At 37.0% G+C, this 23,857-nt stretch overlaps 1 protein-coding gene across 5 annotated transcripts in view; it reads left to right on the top strand.

The window, feature by feature from the left end:
• The window catches only part of DACH1 (dachshund family transcription factor 1), a 359,043-nt gene that overhangs the window by 308,306 nt on the left and 26,880 nt on the right, over positions 1–23,857 (top strand). For 3 of the 5 annotated variants that reach the window (XM_062566918.1, XM_062566914.1, XM_062566915.1), the window contains 3 exons: positions 8,231–8,378; positions 12,216–12,359; positions 12,809–12,877. In XM_062566918.1, coding sequence (XP_062422902.1) covers positions 8,231–8,378; positions 12,216–12,359; positions 12,809–12,877 — 361 coding nt within the window. Of the gene's footprint in view, positions 1–8,230; positions 8,379–12,215; positions 12,360–12,808; positions 12,878–16,891; positions 16,959–23,857 lie in introns of all 5 variants that reach the window. The other 2 variants (XM_062566916.1, XM_062566917.1) reach the window with 1 other exon arrangement.

A 23,857-nucleotide genomic window follows, 5' to 3' on the forward strand; every position in this document is an offset into this window, starting at 1 on the left:
TCTGTAGATCAGCTTAAAGGAATGGAGATGAGCCAGTTGCAGATTTGTCTGAATTAAAACAACTATTCTAGCTTAATCAGTTGAATCAACTAATTTAGAGAAAACTTATAGTAATTTAGATTTTAAAGGAACCACAACGAATGAATTTAGAAGCTGTCAGGTACAGTACGTAAAAATATAGATTGTATATTAAGCCACAGCAGAGAATTCAATGAAAATGACATCAGTGTGTTTAACATTTGTCTTAAATGCTCTTTTTATTGCTGGCTAATGAAATGTATCTTACTGTTTAAGTTTATCTCATTTATTAAGCAGAGAAACATTTCTTTAATAAATAGTCATTTTAAATTGCTGGTGTGATAAGGTAGAAATGATACCTAAAGCTATATGAAATGTGTCTCCCATGAAAACATTCACAAAAAAATACTTCTTTTAGAAATAAGCTCATTTCACTTAAAGTACTGTTTTCAAAGAATAGACTTCAAAGAGTATTACCAAATTTTCTGCAGATTTCCTATTTGGTAGTCAGGATGTCTGTAGTGTTCCACAGCACAGCCTGATTCAAATATCTTTCAAGGTATACACATACATACAGCGTATAGCTTGGAGCCATGATACTAGTGTTTCAGATTAAAGATTTTTTTTACTCACAAATTCAGCGGTCAAGTGTTCTCCAGATGCAATTTTTGCAGCAATATGATTATATGTTGCAAGCAGAAGCAAAATGATAGTGCAGGAGGTAGTGCAGCCATATTGTACTCACTGAAGACATGCCTCGTCTGTGCAACTACTAACCTCTAATGTATTTTTCCCAGTATTTTTCCCTGTCCATTCCTGAAAATTTAATAAAATCTATTGTATCCTATTCAGCAAAGAATACAACAAAGTAGGGCCAAATTCTACTCACTTTACTTTCTTAAATAATCTCAATAGAGCTTATGGAACTTCAGGCTTATTTGCTGAAACATAAATGATCCATTCTTCAGTGATTTTTTGAAATCTAATAATGAAAAATGCTACTGTTTAAGAATTAAGTACTGCTATATTTGACTGATCTGAAGGAGCATATTTGTACTTGCATTTTGTGGTTCTAAAACTTTGGATCTTAAATATTTAAATCAAAAATAAGGTATTACTGTAATACTTGAACATTTCTCTGACAGATCTACTATGATCTGTAAAGAGTGTATTTTTTTTTTCCAGAAGAAGAAATAGTTAGTAATGTTTTAGCTGTGCATGCATGTATAAGAGAGTTCTTAGTAATTTTTTTGACAAATGTGCGTGCTCAATGTCTCTAGACAGCAACCTAATGAGCAAAGCATTCGACATCAACAGGTTAGCTAATCTTGTGATTGAATATGAGAGTGCAGCACTACTTCAGGATAAATGACCAGGATTAATTTGCCAAGAATGCGTTCAGTTGTGTTTTACAGAAAATGTGAATGTGAAATTCAGTCACTGAGTTTTGTTTTTTTTTTTTTTTAACTAATCTTTTTTATGGTGAAGAGCTAAAATAAAAAAGCAACAGTGTAAAGAAAACAGAGACTTCTTTATGCCTTTTCTAATTGTGGTATTCTACTTACTACTCCTTACCTTGAGTTTCTACATCATGACAAATCACCTATCAGGGTTAACAGGTGGAACATAAATCCCACTGGATTTTTTCAGTATGTTGCCTTGTCTCACTACATGGTTTCCACAGATCACCAGGAATCTTTTCACATACCATCAAGACCTCTTCCCCCCTCTCCCCCTCTCTCCCCCCCCCCCCCCCCCCCCGCAATAGATGCTGGATATCTAACAGGACTAGAAAAGAAAATAATTTAAAAATAACTAAAAATATAGTTAGCTTTATTTTCCCAGCTTTGTAGAAAAAGCTAACACATTCTCTTTAAAAAAATGCAGTCTGTTAAAATAACTTGTCCACAATAGTGGCAGTTATTCTAATCAGTGCCATTTAAAAAATGGTTTCCATATTCAGTGATTATTCTACTGAGAAGGAGCTGCCTCAGACTCATGAAAGAGTTAGGTACCCTGATACTGCTGCTTTCACAACTAAGTTTGAAGTATCTGACCAGAAGTTCAAACTCCCGAATAGCTTTTGTAGAAAGAGGAAATGCTGCGTTATGGTCCTTGCTCCCAGCATTATTTATGACTTTGTTGGGAAGCAAGTGCTGCCTAAGCCCATGATGGGGCTATCATACATGAGCCAGAATCACTCTTGTCAATAGGTAAATTCATCTTTACTCTCCTTTTGTCCAGGTGAACTTTGCATCTGTTTCAGTGCAGGGGCTGGATTCAAAGCAGAGGTGGAGCAGCAACGTCCCTTCACCATTCTGTTGTTCTCTAGCGTTAAGGTTGAGGTTACCAGCGATGGAATCAACATTTCAGAAAAAATATCATCTGGCCTACTGTCTGTCCCCTGCCTCTGGTACTGAGGTGCTTTTGAAACAAAAGGGACTAGAGCAGTCTCCAGGCAGTAGGAGCTCTAACTTTTAATCTTGTTAGGGCGAGGAGGTCCTGCCCATGGGGAACAGTGCTTTGGAATATGTTAGTAGAAAATGCATAGACACTCTGGATAACTGAAACCAAAAGGTATTAAAAGTCTTGCAGGTGCTGAGGAATTATGCAGTGGCTGTCACTCGAGTTCAGTGTGTAAGTCTACTTACTTCCATTTCAGAAGACTGAGTCATCCTTTGAAATTGGCCCCTAAACACAAGATGAGTCTGTGTCTTCCATACTACAGTTAAATGAATAATCCATAATCATTACACCAGATCTACTCACTATGCCTTTCTTCAACAGTTACTGGTTTACTTCCTTTGAAAAATCATATTTATACTTTCTTTCCTTGCTTCTCCATAAATATATTGAAACAAAGATAAAATGTTTAATTATTCGTACCTTTGCAGAGGAGATAATAACTACACAGTACCCAGAGCAACTGGGGTTTAATTCTGGCAGGATACTGCTGAAATGCAAATGAGAAACTGTAACAAAATATAATTAAACAAATACACATGTAAAATAAATAAACGAAATGGAGGACATTTTCATATTCAGATGTATATCTATGCAACTAAAAGGAATAGAAAATAAATTTCCCCAGAGACTTAAATTAAAGGATGTGTCTCTTCCTTCTCAATGTACATTTGTTGATTTCTGCCAGATTAAATGCTGGAAGTCTGTGTGCAGCTGCAGAGAGGGTGAAGGAAGATGGCAGCAAAATGCTGTGTGGGTGTTACTGAGAAAGCTAAAGATGTTTCTGTACCTCTGTCATAAGTTCACCTTTTTAGAGTCATGGCCCAGTTATGCCAAAGTATGTTACAGCCATGGCCTTTCATGATACTGCAGTATTCTTGGGTAATAGTAATGCTATTTTATGCTTCTAGAGTCTAAGGAATATCTAAGGGAGGAATTAGCTGCACCCTGATAGCTATATTTTTCTATCAGGACTGTATTATAATGACATAATCGTGTTGCTAAGTATTTTTTTAAAGAGATATGTAAAGTAAGTTGCAAGTATCTCATTGATTTTGATAAAATAAATGCGTGATTACAAACTAAATTCCCCTAAGAAAACAAAGCAAGCAATTGGCTTTACTGCAATGAATCTCCTGCACTGTTACCATGTATGGCTAAACACACAGGAGAAAAATATTGCAATATTGGGTAAGCTATAAGTCACAGTTCTACTTCATGTTATTTTTGTCTTCTCCTAAAATTCAAGGAAATTATTTTATTTTTCATAGAAAATGTTAATGGAAAAATGTCATTTATATTTGTGCAATATGCCTATGATGAAGGTATTCAATCAGAGGTATTGCAAAAAAATGTCTTTCCAGAGTAATTTGTTGAGATAGTTAAGAAGTTGTGTTATGTGATTGCTTATGTTTCTAAGTCAGATACAAATAGCAAATACTCAAGATTCTAGCTGTTAGAGAACTTTGCTGGATGGATTTGATAATGAAAGCATACAATTTACGTGTAATTTCCTGCCTAAAAGGCAAGCAATGTTATTTGAAAATGTTTTCACCATAAAAAGTGAATATTGCAAGAGGCAAGTGCTGGGCTGCAATTCTCTGCAAGCTGGGAGGTTTGCCTGGGAAAGTTTCTCTGCATGTGTGTCCTGTTCTTGCAGTTTTCCGTGCTCATCCCTTGTTGGCCATTGATGGAAGCAGGTCATGGTCTGCTAGAGAGACCTCCAGGCTAACTAGTATGGCCATTCTTAGGCCATGTTTAAGAACATATCTAACTAAAGTGTATTATGGGAAACACACTGGCAACGTAACTAGATTAAACAGAAAAAGCTTTCTAAGTACCTTTTGAGTTTCTTTTCCCCTTTCAAAATAGGCAACATATTGTTTGTATTTAAAAAAAAATAATGATAATATTGACTTTAAAGTTAAGATGAAGTCTGTTATATGCTTAATTTCTTAAGGATCAGTAGACTACCCTAACGAGATGGTATTTTGAGATACATGAGAGAATTATAGTAGTCAGTGAATGGGAAGAAACATCAACCTGACTTTTGCAGGGGGTGGGGGAGAGGCATTTCTGAACAATTTATCAATGGAAAATACTAAAATAAGTACAGTAAAACAAACTACATCATAGTGGTCTATAGATCTCCTGGGGAGAAATGTCAACTTTTTACATTATGTTGCAATCAAAAAATTTTATTAACAGTGGCGTACAGGCAAAAAATGGCATCCCATGTATAAAACCTGGCTCCAGATAGAGCCATACTGTATTAAAAACAAATCTGGAACCTGAGCATGTTCACTACAATTATCATTATCCAGCCTCCATAACATGTGACCTTCCCTAAAGGGAAATATTTTCTTTTTGTTAACGTTGTGAGTTACACTGCATTTCCCATTGTCATTGGCAACATATTGATTTAATATCAGGTTAGAGGATTAGCCACAGCAAAAACAAGTTGGACATAGTATATTTTATATAATCTTTTACAGGTGATCCACTGGGAGAATTAATAGAATTTCATACAACTCTGAAATTGCTATCCCTGGTCCAAGGTGCACTGATGATTTTTAGATGTTATACTGTTTTGTTGATTTTCTCACCCCCTTTTGCACTGAATACAGGGAGATACTGAATATTTCCAGCATTTTTGCATTAGAGCTGTCATTGGCAGCAACAGCACTTTTGCATATGCATCAGTTTGGCTCTAGTGCAGATTTTTTTTCACATTGGACGCCTACTGATGTGCACTGATTTAACTTCTAAAAATGAAACTTAATTTTGTGTAGCTTATAAGTAGTCCCTAGTGGGTCTTGGCTCCGAAAAGCTAATATTTTTCAGACATAATCAGCAGCAATAGGTAATGTATTACCATTAGCTATGTTAGCAGCAAGTATAAAAAAAGGAAAGGTTGAGGAAGGAAGTGTGGTGTAGAAATTCAATAGAAAATGTAATATGCTGTTAGGAGCTTCATATTTTGTAGCAATTCTTAATATAAAATTACACACATCGGCATTAAACTATAGCATTATTCTCCATGTTTATTCATAATGATTGTTTCATATTTAAAGAACACCAAAATACTGTATTTTGTCAGCCAAGGACAATAATAGTTTAATAGTAATTTATTTTAAACTGCTACTGATAATACAACCAATCAACACATTAAGTGGTGCCAACATTGGCATCTTGCTAAATAATCTCTAGGCTTTGCACTGAAAGTACATCTTTCAAAGATAAGTCAACAAGAGCAATCAGAGCAGAAAATTAGAATTTGGTATCTTAGAATTAAAATACAGCTAAACTAAAGTTTTAATTGGGGTGATCTAAAAGGGCACTTGATGTAATGATCTCTTTCATTTGTTACTAATTGTTTGTTCCTGATGAAGAGGAAACATGTACATGAATGTAGCTGAATTGAGTAAAGATGGCAGTTGCCTTAGCAGCTCGATTTTATTGTTAAACAAGATGAATTGTCAGAATTTGGGGGGAAGGAGTTTGCAGTTTTAAAATTATTTGACAATTTATTTTGCATGAAAGAATGCTTGATATAGCTTCAGTTGGTTTGGTTTATTAGCGATTTGGATGAATCACATGTTCCAGTGCATGACAATCTGGAGAGAATTATAGTATTTTGGAGTTCAAGTGTAAGCCAAAATCAGGTGTTGTTAAGCAGCTCCTACAGACCATATCACTTGAATGTCTAACTGTTTTAGTAGTGTCTTTTGTACAAAATAACATTTGTGATGGTTGTAAACATAGAGAAATTTTTTTTCATAATGATTGGATTAGAATTTTAGAATATTAAAAAATAGATTGGAAAAACTTTGCAAGTATTTTAAATTGTATTTTACTTTGAACATGTCTGTAGGGCTTTTTTTTAGCTTTACTTGTTTCTCTTTAGTAATCGTCCATGTTTAAAATTCAAAACAAAATACTTTGGTGTTTTAGACATTTTAGAATAGCTTTCGGTTCTTTTAAAGAAAATTGCTAAAACCATAAACATGTTTGTAGTCCAATTTTTTGTGCTGAGGTCGCTAGATATTTTCAAATGTGATTCTGTACACATGAACATAAATATCATACCTCCCTCACATTTAATGTTTTTTTGCATTTTAGTGACCATCTGGGCCTTGCAGTCTGAAGGTGCTGAGTTCTTTCAGCTCCTGTGGACTTTAATATATTGAAGTGTGATAGAACTGCAAAGCATTAAGCTCTGGATTAGACAACACTTGAGGCAACAATTTAGTCAAGAATGAGGATGAGGAATACTGAAAAAAATAGGCTCCGAAAACAGCTAGACTTAAAAGGGCCTTGAAGGACACAAATTTCAAAGCAGGCTTTGACATTGGGAAAGCTAGGAAAAGAAATGTGCAGAGTAACACTCGTGAAAAATACTTCTTCCATTTTTCAAGTGTCATGGTGTTGAATATTTCTTTCATTCCTTTGGGGGATATTTTAAGGAGTTTTAATGGAAAAACAGTTTTAAGTTAGGGAGCTTCACAGAGCAGAGAAGGAGCTCATTTGGGAGCTGGGGGACATGATTTCAAGGCCTTAGTATGCTTGCTTTGAAACAGAGTCTTGATCACGAACCTCTTACCTGTTAGCTGAAATACTCCCCTGACATAGCCATTGAGGAGCATTCTTCGGTCTCTCTTGTTGGCATTGTTTTGTTTTATATCAGTAATTAAATCTCCATTGGGTCAAATTATCTCAACAGTTAAGTTGTCAGGAGACCTGCCTGGGATATAGAAGAGTCAGGTTCCTATCCATGCTCCATACTTAATTATCTACCTTTAGTATGATAGCTTCAAGGAGAGATTTAGCTGTAATCCCAAGAGCCTGATGGCCAGGCTTCTGGAATACGGAAAAGGATATCTTTCCGCTGTCCATGATCATTTCTCTCAACACCATTTCTTCTCTTTTTTATACCCTTCTACAGTGTCTGCACTATTTAGTTATTGGCTCTGCTGGGATCTTTCCATTTCCTTGGCAAGAAGAAGGAATTCTCAAGAAAAGTTTAGAACAGGATGAAGTGTTATGTACTGATACAATAGCAACAAAGAAGTTAGAGTTTATTTCAACAGTCTGAAGTGAAGAATGAGATGAGAGATGATTGCATATTGACCTTTACTATGGGATTCAGGGAACAGACATTTCAAGGCAGATATCTTCCTGCTCTGTGACTGTATTCCTACTATGAATTATGGAGAATATGATAATATTTAAAAATAATAATAATTAACAAAAACAATGAACAAAATGACAAGGTTTTAAAAGAATCTTTCTTAAATAAATCCCTTTGGTAACTTTCATTAGCTTGAGTTGTAACAGCAATTCAGTTTACCATTCTACGGATGATAAATAGTGAGACTGTCAGTTCTTTTTCAGTGAGGTGGATCTTAACTTTGGTCTTTGACAAGTACCTAGTGTCTTGCAGTTTTTTTGTCTCCCCAAAAATAAACCTATTCCTGTAGGGTTTTTTCCCTGTGCATAGAAAACGGCTGCCTTGAGTCTTCTTTAGAAACTTGACTTCCTGTCTTTTCACAGATTTTGTCCACTTGCTAAAATTCATTCCAGTAAAAAATTGCTGATGATAATTGGTATGCTGTGAATTCATAGCAGGATTATTTTATTTGTAAAATATCACATGACTAATGAAAGAAAAACAGAAGGTTTTTTTTTATTATGTTAGCTGTTCTAACATTCTTCCAATATTACAATATCCAACTTTGTTTTTAAACAGGGTCTACTAAAGGTTGCTATAGACAACGCCAGAGCTCAAGAGAAACAGGTCCAACTGGAAAAGACAGAGCTGAAGATGGAGCTCTTCAGGGAACGAGAACTGAGGGAAACACTTGAAAAACAGTTGGCTGTGGAGCAGAAGAACAGAGGTATCTTACAGACATTTAAGCAGACACAATTCCTTTGTAATCTATTTATTTAGGAAACCTCATTTTAATCAAAGACCAGATTTTGATCAAAACTCATTCCTCTTACCTCATTTGCTAGCCAGGCTAACAGCAATGTAGGAATTCTTACAAACATTTATAAATCTGTGTGATACTTTCGTGAGATTTAGAATGAGGACTTTCCTTTTTCTCACTTTTCTTCAGTATTACTTGTTTTTAAATGGCATAGCTGCAGTTATGGACTGTGGCAGATTATTATCCCCTATCAAAAAGGGATAGCTTCTTAATCCAGAAACAATTTTATATCAAATCTAAGAATCTACAAGATTTGTTGAGCTCCTGTCTCTGCTCTTAGGTGCTAGGGCATATATTGCACATTTAGGTAATCGATATAATAGATGTAAAGATAACAGTAATATTTAAGCCTTTTTTTTAACGCACAGTAGGTTAAACACTTGTTTGTATGTTTCTTATAAGAGGAACAGCTGTGGTTCTTCTTGATAAGACAACATTAGTAGCATTTCAGAAATTAACCCCCTGTAAAACATATGCAAACAATATAAAGATTTTTTAATAATTTCTTTATATAGTTTAAATTTATCATTATAAAAAAGTAAAAATATAGATAAGAGTTTACAGTAATTTGCATTAACTATTTGCATTACAAGCATGTTCACTTCTTGCTTTATGGTTCTACTTTTCTACATGTGCATGTCTTGCCTTTTAATAGCGTCTAATTACTTTGCAAGGAAATGTTAACCTTTGGGGTTCACTAGTTTTTTAGCATAGCCCTTGACAAGTGAGGTATATATTTTTGGAAGGCTACAATTGTAACTCTTTTCTTGCTAAGTTTAATTTTCTGTGAATCAGCTAAATAAGAAATCCCTATGTAGCTGCTCAAACTGAGGACACTGGGATTCAAACTCAGTATCATTATACCTTTATCTAAACAACATTTTCTGAGTAAGCAAGCAGTGTAATCCTATTTCATACTGTAACCCATTAGACGTTATGCCTGTCACACTATTAATTTCCCTTTCTAAACTTATGAGAATATATTATTAAAGACAATTACTATTAATAATTAGAAAACTATGCAATGAATCAGCCCATTGTCCACAACTTGCCTATTTTGCTCAGTGCAGTCGCACTACTTAGACTTTTAAAATAGTTTTCTAATGAAGCTCACTTATTCTCCACAACCTTATCAAATTCTGTGTCCCCCAAGAACTCGATCATATCTTCCTTTTCAGACTCAGGCAACTGTATGCACTTCAGAAAGGGTAAAAATGGGAACCCATTTGCCCTTACTTAAGTTAACCCCCCTAGGAAAAAGTTAAGCACCTAGCTTAAGCTAAGAATATAAGTTCTCTTTCTAGTCAATAAAGTCTAGTCCTGCATCCTGTTCTCAGCCAGGTAAGAGGGACAATTTCATTGTGGAAAATTCTTTTCTTCTTGTTAGTTCTAAAGGGAATATAGCTGACTACGCTGGACAAGACACACATGTTTTGAACAGCTAAAATTAGGCAAATGGAATTTCACTCAAACGTGTAAGTCAAGGAAGAGTTTACTTTGTGCAAGATACTGAAATAATTGTCAATGTTATTTTCAGTACTGTATTACCTACCTTTTTACGTACATCTCTCTAATGATGATATAGCACTGGCAAAAGAGAGCAAAGAGGAATGGAACTGAGCAATTAATGGTGGTATGTAGTAAAGTAAATGTAATGAGGACAACTGTCTCTGCTAGTGGGTACTTCTGTACAAAAGAAAAAAAGAAAATAGATTATTTTTTAAAATGGACAGAGCCAAATAGGAGAGAAAAAAAAGGCTAATTTTTGATTACATTGAGAATTCATTTCTTCAATTAAAATAGAAAAATACATAGGGGCTTTACGTACTATTAGTTTAGAAACTGTCATACTTTAAAAATGTTTCACGTGTCTTAATGAAACCACAAGCAAACTAAGAGGAGCGTACCGTGGCCTTATTAAGTTAAGAGCTTTACTATGAAAAAGCTCAAATACACTTAAATACTATGGCATATAGACATATGCACTGTGTCACATACAGGTCAAATCCCGTTAGATGAAACCTCTTTCCCTGATCTTCAGCATTAGGCAACCTGTATGTTGCTGGTCATCTTAAGTTAAATATCTTTTTCTTGGTGGCAGTTCATCTGAATATTTTAGCCATTTCTGAGACCATTAAAATCACTGCTGCTGCAGTATCTTCTACAGTGCTGCCTATTTACTGTACTACTTACTTCTTTCTTTGTGTATATTCCAATTAGTGATTCCTAAGACTGTAGGATGTGTCTCATCAACTAGTGAAAGTAGGATAATATCTCTTCTGTGAGCAGCTACACAGTAAGGGCTTGCTAATTCTGGCTCTGACTGCTGTAGTCACATCTACAAAGTGTCAGCCATGATGACATTTTAATTCAGAAAGCAACATATGTTTCCTTCTCATTTATTGCGATCACTTTGAAAGTACTTACAATGAAAACATTAAAACTGTGCAATGATTCAAAATGTATTTAGTTTAGCTTTCGTGCAGATGCATGTTGTTGCGTAGTATAAGCTAATAAATTTATAAAACAGTCAGTGCTATACAAAACGAAAAAGCCAAAATTACAAAGTCTTGGATGTAAAGACTTAATTAACTATTTTGACTACAGAGTATGTATTTATATTCATTTTGTGTCTGACTGTTTTGCATAGTGATGCAAAATAGCCAAGATCACCCTAAAAGTGGTTTTTCTTAGAATATGCATTGAATAGTAATAATGATGATGGTACACTTTAAAAGTTTGGGAACTGGGAGAATGTACTGCAGAGATACGCAGGGCTAGGTGAACCTTTGGTCGAACCTAATGTGTTTGGTTCTGCTAATGGTAGTTCTTTTGCAGTTAGTCTAACAGTAGCAGGCTCTCTAGAAGAGAGATCCAGAGAGATCTTACGGAGAATAAGCCCCCCTTATTCTGCTGTATGTGCACATCCCTGAAAACCCTGAATGAGCCTTGTAAAAAGGATTTGGGATGTGATGGGTAAGAAAATGAAGTGCTGTGGAACTTCATGTGCTTTCTATAAAGGATTGGTTTGGTTTTCACTGACTAGGAAAAATTGGTTGGCCTTACTCTTTCCCATCAGGGATGTAACCTGTGATATGTTCCTTCAGTTATTAGGGACTACGCAAGTTTTACTCCTGTGGCTGCTCATTGGGAGACACTCACGGATAGCATCAAAAGAAAAAAAAAAGATTAAACAATTAAAGCTTCTGTAAAAACACCACTAGAACGATGCACCTGCGTCCTGATCTTGGAGAGCTGGTGGCCGCCGGGCACCGGCAGCGGTCCGGTCTCCCTCTTGTGGGAGCGAAGCGGCAGGCAGCCGGGCGGCCGCGAGCGCTGGGCAAGCACCAGCCGTGCGCCGAGGGAGGCGGCAAAATGGTGCGCCCCATCCCAGAAACTCCTGACCCCCGGGAACAGCAGCGTGTCTCCGTCGGAGCGGCACGGAAAGTAGATTTGGTGGCCAGGTCCAGGGCTTTCTGATCTGGGCGTTCGCAGATCCTCATCTCTGTTTCTAAAAATTGCTATAGCTGAATATTCGATTTTCAATAGCATAGTATCGAACAGCGGCTCTTAAACTATCCTCTGGTGATTCCAGCAAATATCAAGTATTTTAAATCAGTGCTGTAAAATTGAGCTATTTATATGAACTGATGCAGTTGTGTCATTTCTGGGAACTCTTAATAGCTAATCGTGTAACCAAGTTTCAGATCCAAATGTGAGTATACTGATTTTATTTTTTCCCAGCAATAATTCAGAAAAGGTTAAAGAAGGAAAAGAAGGCAAAGAGGAAATTGCAGGAAGCACTTGAATTTGAGACTAAGCGACGGGAGCAAGCAGAACAGACACTGAAACAGGCAGCTTCAACAGATAGTCTCAGGGTCCTAAATGGTAAGAAGCCAGTTTTTGCCTCCGTGTCATTAACTTTAAATGTAAGTGCCAAAAGCAGTTTATAATATTGGTAATTTATAACATAATTTGTGTGTGTGTGTGATACAGTCTCTTTTCTCCATTTGTTTTTCTGTAACTATGTATATCATGTGCAAAAAAAAGTTAACTGGAGAGCAAGACCAAACTAGTACAACTTTATATTATTAGCTTAACAAGTCATTTTTTTCTCCCCCCCCCCACCTCTTTTAAGCTTGAAAAATCTATTGCTCATTAATCTTTGTAGTCTAACAAAAAAAAAAAAATTGTGCTGGCCTCCAGTCATTGTTCAACATTAAAAAAAACTGACAAAGGTTGATTGTATTGTAATTCAGCATTGGAGTAACAGGTTGTAAAAAGGGCTATAAGAATCAAATGAAATATGTGTCAGTCTTACCTTTCTATGCTTCTAGACTCTCTGACCCCAGAGATAGAAGCTGACCGCAGCGGGGGCAGAACAGATGCTGAAAGGACAATACAAGGTAGGAATTTGCAAAAGGCTATAAATCTAGATCTTGCTATATGAGTTTTTCCTCAGCTTTAGACTGCTATTCAAGCATGTAGCCTACCATCTGGGCCACATCAAAACAAGTTCAAACAAGGTCAAGTTCATCTTGCTTGTTTATAAGAGAGAATACATTCTGTGCTGATAGATTTTCTTTAAATTAATAGGTCATTTCTGTTTGTACAAAGCAATTAAAGAAGAATAATTAATTTGAAGCAATGCTGGATGCAGGTTTTTTTTGAATATATTTAGTTAGATTTAGGATAACAATGTTTTGAAAGATATGTTTGAAACATTTCGAGGCTTTTAAGTATTTAAATGGCTAATTCAAATGGGTAACATTCAGGGCCTGATGAGAACTTCATAGCTAGTATTCAGTGGCAGATAGTGAAAGGTGTGCTTCAGTAAGCTACTTTAATGATAAGTAAACTGTTTATTCCCTTTTTGGATTTTTCATTTACCAAACGTTCTATATCCCATTATTTACATTTTAATAAAACAATTCTGCTGAGTACATTTATACATGAAATACGAAAGGGAGTCATAATACCTCGCCTGTGAATCTAAATGTATATATATTGCAAACACAGAGATAATAATAAAGAACAAATTTTTAAGATAGCATTTATAATACCTTCTGCAGTCAACAAGCTAAGGCTACCTACATGAATACTAAACAGCAAAAATAGCATTTGTTTTCAGTTGCAGATGAAGGTGTAATTTTCAAAGGCAAGCCTAAAATGATTAGCTCCAGTAATCACTCTCAATTGCTTTTATTTCGCATTTTGAAGTCAATCATCTTAACAATATCATTTGACATCTTCTGTGTGTTATTTAATCACTTTTTCTAACTCCTATAGAGTTGTTACTGGTGTACCACAAAGAGGCTGTAACAACAAAATAAAAAATCAATGAGCTTTTAATGTGTTGAGCATACAAAGCAAATATAAAAAAAAAGCAATAAGTTCTTATGTAAGAAAAGCACACATGCATATACACATAGACGTTTATATTTAAAGCAAGTTATGTCTGCAAAGTCAGTAACTCAGCAGATAGATTATGCCAGATTAAAAGTTGCCTGTGAAGTGGGTATATGTCATGATGTTTTTTGTTCCAGAATCATGCTTTTCCTCCCATAAAATGTATGCCTTATTGAAAGCACCGTTTGATGGAATTTGTTTAGTAAGAATCCAGTCGTTATGTTATTTTGTCACAATTTTTTTGCTGCCCTGTGCCTTTTTTTGCTACAAAAACACTGGTGAGAAGATAAACTTCTAATTTCATTGGAGGCCTTTTTATTGCACTGGTCACTGCGGTATGTGAGCTATTTGCAAAGATTAATTATTTCATCTTCAGAACATTCCTACAGCGAAGTCAAGATTGGAGTGGTCCCATTTTAAAGATGAGAAACTGAGTCACAGAAAGATTAAAGTGACAAGTTGTTTAACTTTCAAGTAACGAGGGACATTTCTTTAGGATACACTGTGTTTTTAGCACATATGTATTCAGATTACTGTTCTTGTTCAAGTTAGTTTCAATTCTGAACTGAAATGCCAAGCTGGATATTCATAAAATCAGCAACAAATAATTAGTAAGTATGCTAGAAATATGTATTTTAAAGGACCCAATCCCAAATTATGGGAACAACATTTAGGTTTTTTAACCATGATTATTCTTTCTCTTCCAGCTGTCCTCTGCCTACTTATGCTCATTATATATATTACAATTTCTGCAACAAATGAAATTAAGGTCTTACAGGCAACATTACCATTAATGATTACTTTTCCATTATTCATCTGTCCAAGGAAATGCAAGGAAAAGCAAACATGCAAACAAACAAGCATATTATTTAATTAAAGACTGGACCATAATATAGTTTGATCATGATACTGGGTCATACTGCAAAGGCAACCTTAATTCTGACATTTTCTGTCTCTACTTTGCAGTCTTAACATACAAGTAAAACAGATTTTAGGGAGGGAAAGGAAGCAAGAAGTAGACTTAGTAGTTTCTTAGCTTATTATATTTAGCTTCACCATCATATAAAGCAGCTTGTAACTTTTAGATCTACCACATAGAACTGTATAACGTGTAGCTCTATGAAACAAATATAACAGTAGGAGGCTATTGTCTTTGTGCATCAGCCATAATAAAGGTGACAGGTTGCAGAAATAGCTATTAACAGAAGAGTAATGCTAACTATCAGGTTTCCTTGGGTTTACTGCCAGTATTGGAGGTTCCCCAAAAGCTTCCTTTACTCTGTGCCCCCTTGAGTGTGCATTCCTGCTGCTACTGCATCTCTGTGTCCCAGTTCCTCCTGGGTGTGTTTTCCTCGCTTCAAGTCCAGTTTTTGTCAATAGCTAATCTCAATCTCTTTCTTGACTCTACATTTTTTTTTTCCTCCTAAGCTCATAATGCCTAGATAGCCATTCTCCAAGCCTTCTCTCTGGACTCAGTTCCCTGCCACCCTGGTTATTTCTTCAGCTGCAAGTGCCTTCTGTTCTCAGTGACACCAGTCTCTAGTCCCCATCTCCGTCTGACCCTTCTTGTTGCCCGCTCTGCTTGTCCAGCCATTTGGGGAATCCACATGCCTCTTACATCCCCCTTATCCGGCTTTCCTGCTTGGTACCGCATCGCAGGCTGTCTCCTCCAGGTCCCCCCATCAAGCTCACGTCCCCTCCTGCTTTCAGTGCGCGTTCTGTTTCTTCCTCTGCATCAGCCTAGATATCAGGAAAGGGAGCACTGAGAGGAAAGCAAAGATAACCTCTGTATTCTTATTTCAGTATTTGACACACAGAAGGTTTGCAGAAATGAGGAGAGGCAACTGCAGGGAAAGAAATGCTTAATTCCTGCAGCCCTGGCGTAAAGTATGCTCAGTAGAGATGGATTCACTAGTGAATTTAGCTGTAAAACTACAAATTATTTTCAATGGCTGAGACTGGGATTTTTCCAAAGCTTTTTCCAGTTTTCACAGAGGCAACAAAGAGCATGTCCCTCCCATTTTTTTTTTCAGATTGATTCAGATTTAGATTGTGTTTCTTTATCTGTAAATGATATGTTATATACTGTACTATACACTGTAGAAGAATTATTCTGTAGAATGTACAATATATTCTATAACACAGAATGTAATACTATATCTTTTATTCTTTTAGTTTCTGGAAGAAATATTTACTTGGGAAATACCTGTGCCTTTGTTATTCCTCTCAAAAGTATATCCATGCCTTTATCTAGCTCTATAAATATATCAAAGTATGGCTGAAATAGTAGTGTCTTTAACAACAATCATTAATCTTACAAATTTACTGTATTGAACACGCTACGCAGTTCTATAACTAAGCAGATAAATGTAGGAGCGCTTCAGTATTCTGTGGGGAAGTGAAATAATTGAACTAGCAAGTGTAATTTTAGTATTTAATAAAATATTATGCAAAGAAATTATGATCAAAAATAAGGATTTTAAATACTATTTATTATAAATAAAAAAGATTCCTGTCAATTGAAAATGTATTTAATGTTGATATTTCTAAATATCAGTTTTGTGAGTAAGGAATGGGGCTAATTTAAGTGTAAAAGATGATTGCATTTGTCAATAAGTGGAGTATGTTCTTTCTTTTTTTTGTGATGTGACGCTCATTCAAAATCACATTTTAGTTTATGTAAAGTCTTTTTTAAAATGAGAAAGATACATAAAAAGGGAATTTGAATATGAGACTATAAAAAAGAAGCAATAAAGGGTATTTTAGTTCATTTTTTTAAAATATGAGATAGATAACAGTTTACGGGATTATCTATAAAATGCTAGCAAATAATCATAATAAAAAAATCCAAATATGGGACTCAAGCATACTTACATATATTTTAACAGATACAAGCAGATACTAAGTTATTATTAGGAACTGCTGTAGACACTAGTTTTAAATGTTTTCTTTCTTGCTTTTGTTTAAAATAACAATAAAGCAGATTATCCTCTTCTCCATACATATTGTAGGTTCACTAGATGCCTATGCCTAGCTCCCAATCCGGTTTCCCAAGACCCCCTCATCCCACACAAAAAGGTACCATACAAGAAAATGTTTTGACTTTTACTGTTTTGTTACCAGACCTCTTATTAAGCAATAGAACAATGACATTTACTGACGCTCCTATTTTCTGCCTTTTTTCCATTGGCTTTTTCTTCTCCATTTGCTTACCTATCATATATTTATCTGCCTACATTATTAGTTTTTCTTTTCCTGTATAAATCTCACATTCCTAATGTTCTGTCTCCCAAGAGTTTTCCTCCCCAATCGTGTGTATGCATAATCTTCGTTCCATTTAAACACTGCTTCCTTTAAACATTACCTAAACTCACTAAAATTTTTATTTTCTACTTCTGCACTGTATTCCCTATTGACTAGTCTTTTCACATGATGTCTGTCTCATGTCTTCCTTTTCCTAACCTCATTTTGCTGTTTTTTTGCTTTCTTCCCAAATCTGTCCTCTTGAGAACAGGAACCTTAACCAAACTATCTGTCTCACAGGCTGCTATTTTGCTTATCTACTCCATTTCTTTCTTATTTTCTGGTAATGCTGCCTATCTTTTCCACTCTCTTTCAACTCTTTTCTAACTTCCACATCCTTTCATTCCAGCTTCTGAAATCAGCTCTGTCACTCTGCACTAACAGTTTTTTCTTCTCACCCTGTCTAGCTTCATTGAATTCTCAGGCTTATATGTTGGTGGGGTTTTTTTCTCAACTTTTTTTTGTGTTCCAAGAGATAATTTACCCTTTGCCCATTCTGAAAGTTTTCTTTTCCCACTCCACTCTCTCCGTCAGTATTCCCCTCCTAGATGTTCTTCTCTAGCCCAGTATTTGTTCTCTTTGACCAACAATCAGGATTTCGTATCTCAGGTCCTTATTCTGTTGCAAATATGCATATATATATTTTTCCCTCTAGCAAATTGTCAGCCTTTCTCTGTATAAATCTGTCAGTTATCTACTCTCTTTGTCCCTTAACAAAATGAATGTATGCTTTCTAAGCCTTTTCCCACAGACCATTTTTTCTGGCCTTTATCAAAGAATCACAGAATGGGTAAGGTTGGAAGGGACCTCTGGAGATCATCTAGTCCAACCTCCCCACTCAGCAGGGTCACCTAGAGCATGGTAGACAGGGTTGCATCCAGGCGGGCCTTGAAGATCTCCAGAGAAGGAGACTCCACAACCTCTCTGGGCAACCTGTGCCAGTGCTCCGTCACTCCCACAGGGAAGAAATTCCCCCTCACGGTCAGGCGGAACTTCCTGTGTTTCAATTTCTGCCCATTGCCTCTTGTCCTGTCACACGGGACAACTGAAAAGAGTTTGTCCCCATCCCCTTGACACTCTCCCTTCAGGTACTTGTACACATTGATCAGATCCCCCCTCAGTCTTCTCTTCCCCAGGCTGAAGAGGCCCAGCTCTCGCAGTCATTCCTCATAGGGCAGGTGCTCCAGCCCTATGATCATCCTCGCAGCCCTATGCTGGACTCTCTGCAGTAGCTCCATGTCTCTCTTGGACTGGGCAGCCCAGAAATGGACACAGCACTCAAGATGAGGCCTCCCCAGGGCTGAGGAAAGGGGCAGGATCACCTCCCTCCGCCTGCTGGCAACACTCTTCCTTATGCACCCCAGGAGACCATTGACCTTCTTGGCCACAAGGGCACATTGCTGGCCCAAGGTCAATTTGTCATCCATCAGCACTCCCAGGTCCTTCTCTGCAGAGCTGTTCTCCAGCAGGTCAGCCCCCAGCTTGTACTGGTGCCTAGGGTTATTTCTCCCTAGGTGCAGGACTCTGCACTTGCCCTTGTTGAACCTCAGGAGGTTCCTCTCTGCCCAGCTCTCCAGCCTGTCCAGGTCTCTCTGAAGGGCAGCATCAGCCACTCCTCCCAGCTTGGGATCATCTGTAAACTTGCTGAGGAGGCACTCCGTCCCCTCGTTCAGGTCAGTGATGAAGAGGTTGAACAGGGTGGGACCCAGTAGTGAGCCCTGGGGGATGCCACTAGCCACACGCCTCCAACTGCACTCCACGCCACTGATGATGACCCTCTGAGCTCTGCCTTTCAGCCAGTTCTCAAGCCACCTCACTGTCCACTCATCTAACCCATACCTCCTGAGCTTCTCTAGGAGGCTGTTATGGGAGACAGTGTCAAAAGCCTTGCTGAAGTCAAGGTACACAACGTCCACTGCTCTGCCCTCATCTCTGCAGCCAGTCATTCCATCCTAGAAGGCTATCAGGTTGGTTAAGCAGGATTTCCCCTTCGTGAATCCATGCTGGCTACTCCTGATCACCTTCTTCTCCTCCATATTTCTGGAGATGACATCCAGAATGAGCTGTTCCATCATCTTTGCAGGGATGGAGGTGAGGCTGACTGGCTTATAGTTGCCTGGGTCCTTCTTGCCCTTTTTGAAGACTGGAGTGACACTGGCTTTCTTCCAGCCCTCCGGCACCTCTCCAGTTCTCCAGGACCTTTCAAAGATGATGGAGAGTGGCCTGGCAACAACATCTGCCAGCTCCCTCAATACCATCTGGGCCTATGGATTTGTGGATGTCACACTTTCCCAGAAGGTCCCAATTCCTATCCTATCCTAGTTTTTCACCGTGGCTGTAGACTCATACTAACAGCACAGTTACATGTAATGCTAAACGGCTTCAAACTCTTCTTGCCAGATATAAGAAAAAGAGCCACTCTGCTGCCACACATATAAAAGCTTCCAGGAGCTCGTTTTGTACTGTGTTCACAGCTTCTCGGAAGCTCTTTTTACCTGGGCAGTAAGCAAGCAGAGGGTCTATTTTCCTTCCCCAAGTATCATGCAGGAAATGGAGTTGTTGAACAGTTCAAGAAATAGAGAAAAAGAGCAACTGCAACTTAGCACACTGCCTTTGTAGTCCCATATGAACTACTTCTTTTAAAGCCTTTGAGGGCTATGGAGAAAGAGTGAGAAAGAAATTGTGAATTAACTTTGCATTTGCTTAATGTGTGCTTTTTGCTGTCCAAGTACTAAGCAAAAGCTGCCCTGCAGCTGCTCTCCACATAAATAAAAATTGCTTAGACGTATCTTCAATCATTTGTCTGAAAACGTAACCTAAATTGTTTTCTGCCTTGATTTGAAACTTGTTTAATCTATTTTTCAACAAGTAAAGTCAGTGTAATAATCTCAGCAAATGACAGTCTTTGAGTCTTTCTCGCTATATTTGTATTTGAAAGATATCTGTCTTAGGACTTAAACACTGAAAGGGCGCTTTTAGTGGTTCTGTGAAGCCTTTCCATGTACTTTTGTTTCTGATGTGAAAGTCTTGGACAAAAGCATGTCTAAGTGTGGGACAATATTTTTTATGAGATCAAAAAGTTTATTGGAAAAGGCTATTATCAAGGCTTTAAAGTCAAGTATTCCAAAATTAGGAAAAGGTAGAATTAAGGTTGTCTTCCTTACCTTTGTTCAGTCTTCTTTGTGTACGCATCACGATACAATCTTTAATTATATGATTAGATACTGTATTTTTCACAGTACCCTGCCTCATTCAGTTCAGGGGGTAAGAGGAGAGTTGAATTAATGGATCTCTGTCCAATATATTATTTATCTTCAGTGCTCAGTGTGTGTCCTCATACTTTATATAATACCTGTTGCATGTATAATTCTTTGATGATCAGACAGCATGCTTTACGAAAAAGGCATCATTACAGAACCATTTTCTCAATTTCTTTCATATGTTAAATCTTAACTTTGGCATTTCCTAGTAGTTGACTGTTTAGCTTAAAAACTTCGGTAATGTCCTAGGGTTATAGGCAACCAGTTTCCAGAACATTCCTTTTAAACAGTGAACTAAGCAATCTGAAGTTTCACCATGAGGTGACATGTGACAGCCTTACGGATCAAGTAAAACTTGAATCTTACATTTGCAGTGGTAGAACTAACATAGTAATTGAAAAATGCATTGTTACGAGCTGTGTGACCAAAGGAATGACCATTTTGCCATTGGAGTTTTAAAGATATTTGTTGAGATATTAAATAAAAAAAAAAATCTTGGGCTATATTTTGTGCTCTTGAGCATAGAATCTTCCTTCCATTTTTCTTGCAAACTGTATGCCTTTTAACAGTGTTCCCATCAAGCTGTCTTATTCTTGTTTCTTTCTCACCTCTGGCTTTTGTGTCAGTCCTAATACCCATTTTCAAGTCTTACAATCTCTTTTTTTTCTCTCTTTTTTATCTCATAAAATCAGGCTTTTTAATGCATGTTTCTATTCATGTCTAGTCATAATTCCAACCTCTCAACTCAACTTCTTGCACCTAATATCCTTGTTAAGCAAGTTTCAGATGTCTCCATAGTACAGCATCCGTTTGTCACATATACGGTTACTTGTCAAGATTTCTTCTTCTAAGAGACTTTTTTTTTTATTCAGAGAGCTTTATCTGATTTTGTTGCCATATCTGTGTCCTCTCCTCTATTTTTTTTTTAATTTCTGTTCTCAATTACTGGATTCTTTTATTCTCTAGTCAATTCAAATGACTTGGTCACTCAGCTTCAGTTTTGTCAGCTAACTATTTCTTGTTACGAGTTCCCTCTCACAGGCTTTTCTAGTGCCAACTTTTTATCTGTTTGTCCAACCAGTTCCTGTCATCCCCCTACCTCCCATTTTCTCTCTTTTCTTTCAAGTCCAGCTGCATCAGGCTTCTTCTAATTTCTTGATATCTTAAGTTTTACATGTACTTATGGTTGTAGACTTCGAGAAAATTATTGTGATCAATAAGGACACATTCTCTAGCACAAGACTGTTCTCAAATTAGTTAATGATTTTTTAAAAAATAGTTTTCAAACTCCTCAAATGATAGGTCATCTATTTCTTTTCTGGGGAGATTAGTTCTCTCTGCAGCATACTTAACTAAAATGTCTTTTCTTAAGATCTTCCCTTCATTTATTTTGTCCATGATATTGACTGTGGTCACTAGAATAAAGTCTGTTTCTACTTATCCACTATCTGTCTATAGAGTCCCTCCAATAATTGTATCTTTTTTCCAGATCTTCTTCCTTCTGTCTTTGCGTTTCTGCATATTCCTATCAGTGTTCCTCCTGCTCTTACAAATCAAAGGAAATTCCATTTGCTCCTATAGTTTCTCAAAGACAAGGTCATCCATATGAATAATGCCGTGTAAACCGATGGTGATATATTTGCTATAGTATAAATTAACTGGACTCAGGAAAAGAAAAACTCTTTATCCTTTATACATTTTACCAAGTATTTTTCTTGCCTTTTCTCTTACTAAGATGTCTTAGAAATATTAAATATATATCTCAACTAAATCACTTGTAAATTCTTGATTTTGATTCAATTGACATTTGTTCATCAGTTATTCCATTTTTATTGCCACTTAATAAGTATTACGGATTTGTTACTCATTTACTACTGCATGGGGCTTCTAGCAGAAAGGGGTTTGGGTAGAGTCAGGACTCTCAAATGGATTTATCATGTCATTTTCAAAATGAAAATACATTTTCACTTTCCTATGCAATATTCCTGATTTTCCTTCACCCATTCTAGGACTATTTCAGCTTTCCTAATACTGCCACACTCCCATTTTCCTCTTGATCAACACCCTCCTCCTCCCTGCTCCCCCCCCCTTAGATATTACTTCTGAATAGCCCAAATCCTTTGCATTACTCCACTTGACCAACTTGCTGACTGTGCATGAGACCATACTGTGCAGGTATGGTCTGGAGGTATGTGTCTGCTGGATGACCAGGTGGCTGAACAGGAGATGCATGCATTCTGAGGGATCCTTGACAAGCTAGGAGATAAGCGTTTTCTGCTGGACATCTTGTTGCTGCCTCTTGGCAGCTGGACAAATCAAACAGTACATGATGCTTCTCAGCAGCTGATGGGCCAAACAAATGGTTTTCTCAAGCTGCAAGAGACCCACAGCCCACCTGTTGCACAGGCCTGCTGTAAAGGTTGGACATTTCAGCAGGGAAAAGAAGTCAGGAGCTGGAAACAAAGCTGTCAGAAGTCTGGAAGGCAAAGAGATTTTTTTTCTAGATATATTGAATAACTGCCCGAGGAAACATCTGCTACTTAGCTAGGCTGCTTATGGAAACAAACAGCTGACTATCTAGACCCACACATGTATAAAAAGGTCTTCTAAAGCAGCACCGACAAAACAGTAGACTTCTTTTCTCTAGCAATTAACTTTCCTCTGAAGTTTGTCTTTGAATCTGGGGATACTCAGCCTATTATTCCATTAGGACAGAGTTAAAAAAAAACATTATTTTGTCAAGGACAACAACTCAGAAGTAATTTTTTCAGGTTAAGAGTCATCAATCAGAAACAAGGTCTGTCTATTACAAAGTATCATGTCTTGTGAGAGTGGGACTTTCAGCAATGTGATGTAGAGCAATTTGTGGTTTTCTTTTTTTTTTTTTCTTTTTTTTTTCTTGACTAATTATCAGGTTTCCTCCCTAAGTTTTCCACTCTCAAGATTTCTGAAGTTCCGTAAGACAACTGGTTTCAGTGTCTAGAGCTATAGTCTGCAGACATAAGATAGGACTGTCTCTGTAATGTAATTGCCATTGCCAATATTATTCTAGCACCTCTAGGTAAGAGTAGTGAGCTGAGCTACCAGAAAAGTGTGAAAAAGGCAACAGAATGGAGCAAAGCTATTGTAGTGACCCACCAGGGAGTGATGTCTGCTGTCTTGTTATTGATCCTTTTGTGTATGCCAGAGTTTATCAAACAAGTTGGTACATTTATGAAACATATGCACATACACCGTTGAATTTTAGAAACTAAGGTAGTATGTCTTCCTCGCTGCTGTCTTTCACGTTCTCAAGAAAAGATATTTGCAGATGTAGTGCTGTTGTTAAATGATGGTGTTAGAAGTTTTGTGTCTAACCCTCGCTGACATTTAGTGGAGCAGCTATCCTAACTCACTTTATTAGTCCACTCTATG

The sequence above is a fragment of the Rhea pennata genome, chromosome 1, assembly GCF_028389875.1.
Source record: "Rhea pennata isolate bPtePen1 chromosome 1, bPtePen1.pri, whole genome shotgun sequence".
In the NCBI taxonomy this organism is placed as follows: Eukaryota; Metazoa; Chordata; class Aves; order Rheiformes; family Rheidae; genus Rhea; species Rhea pennata.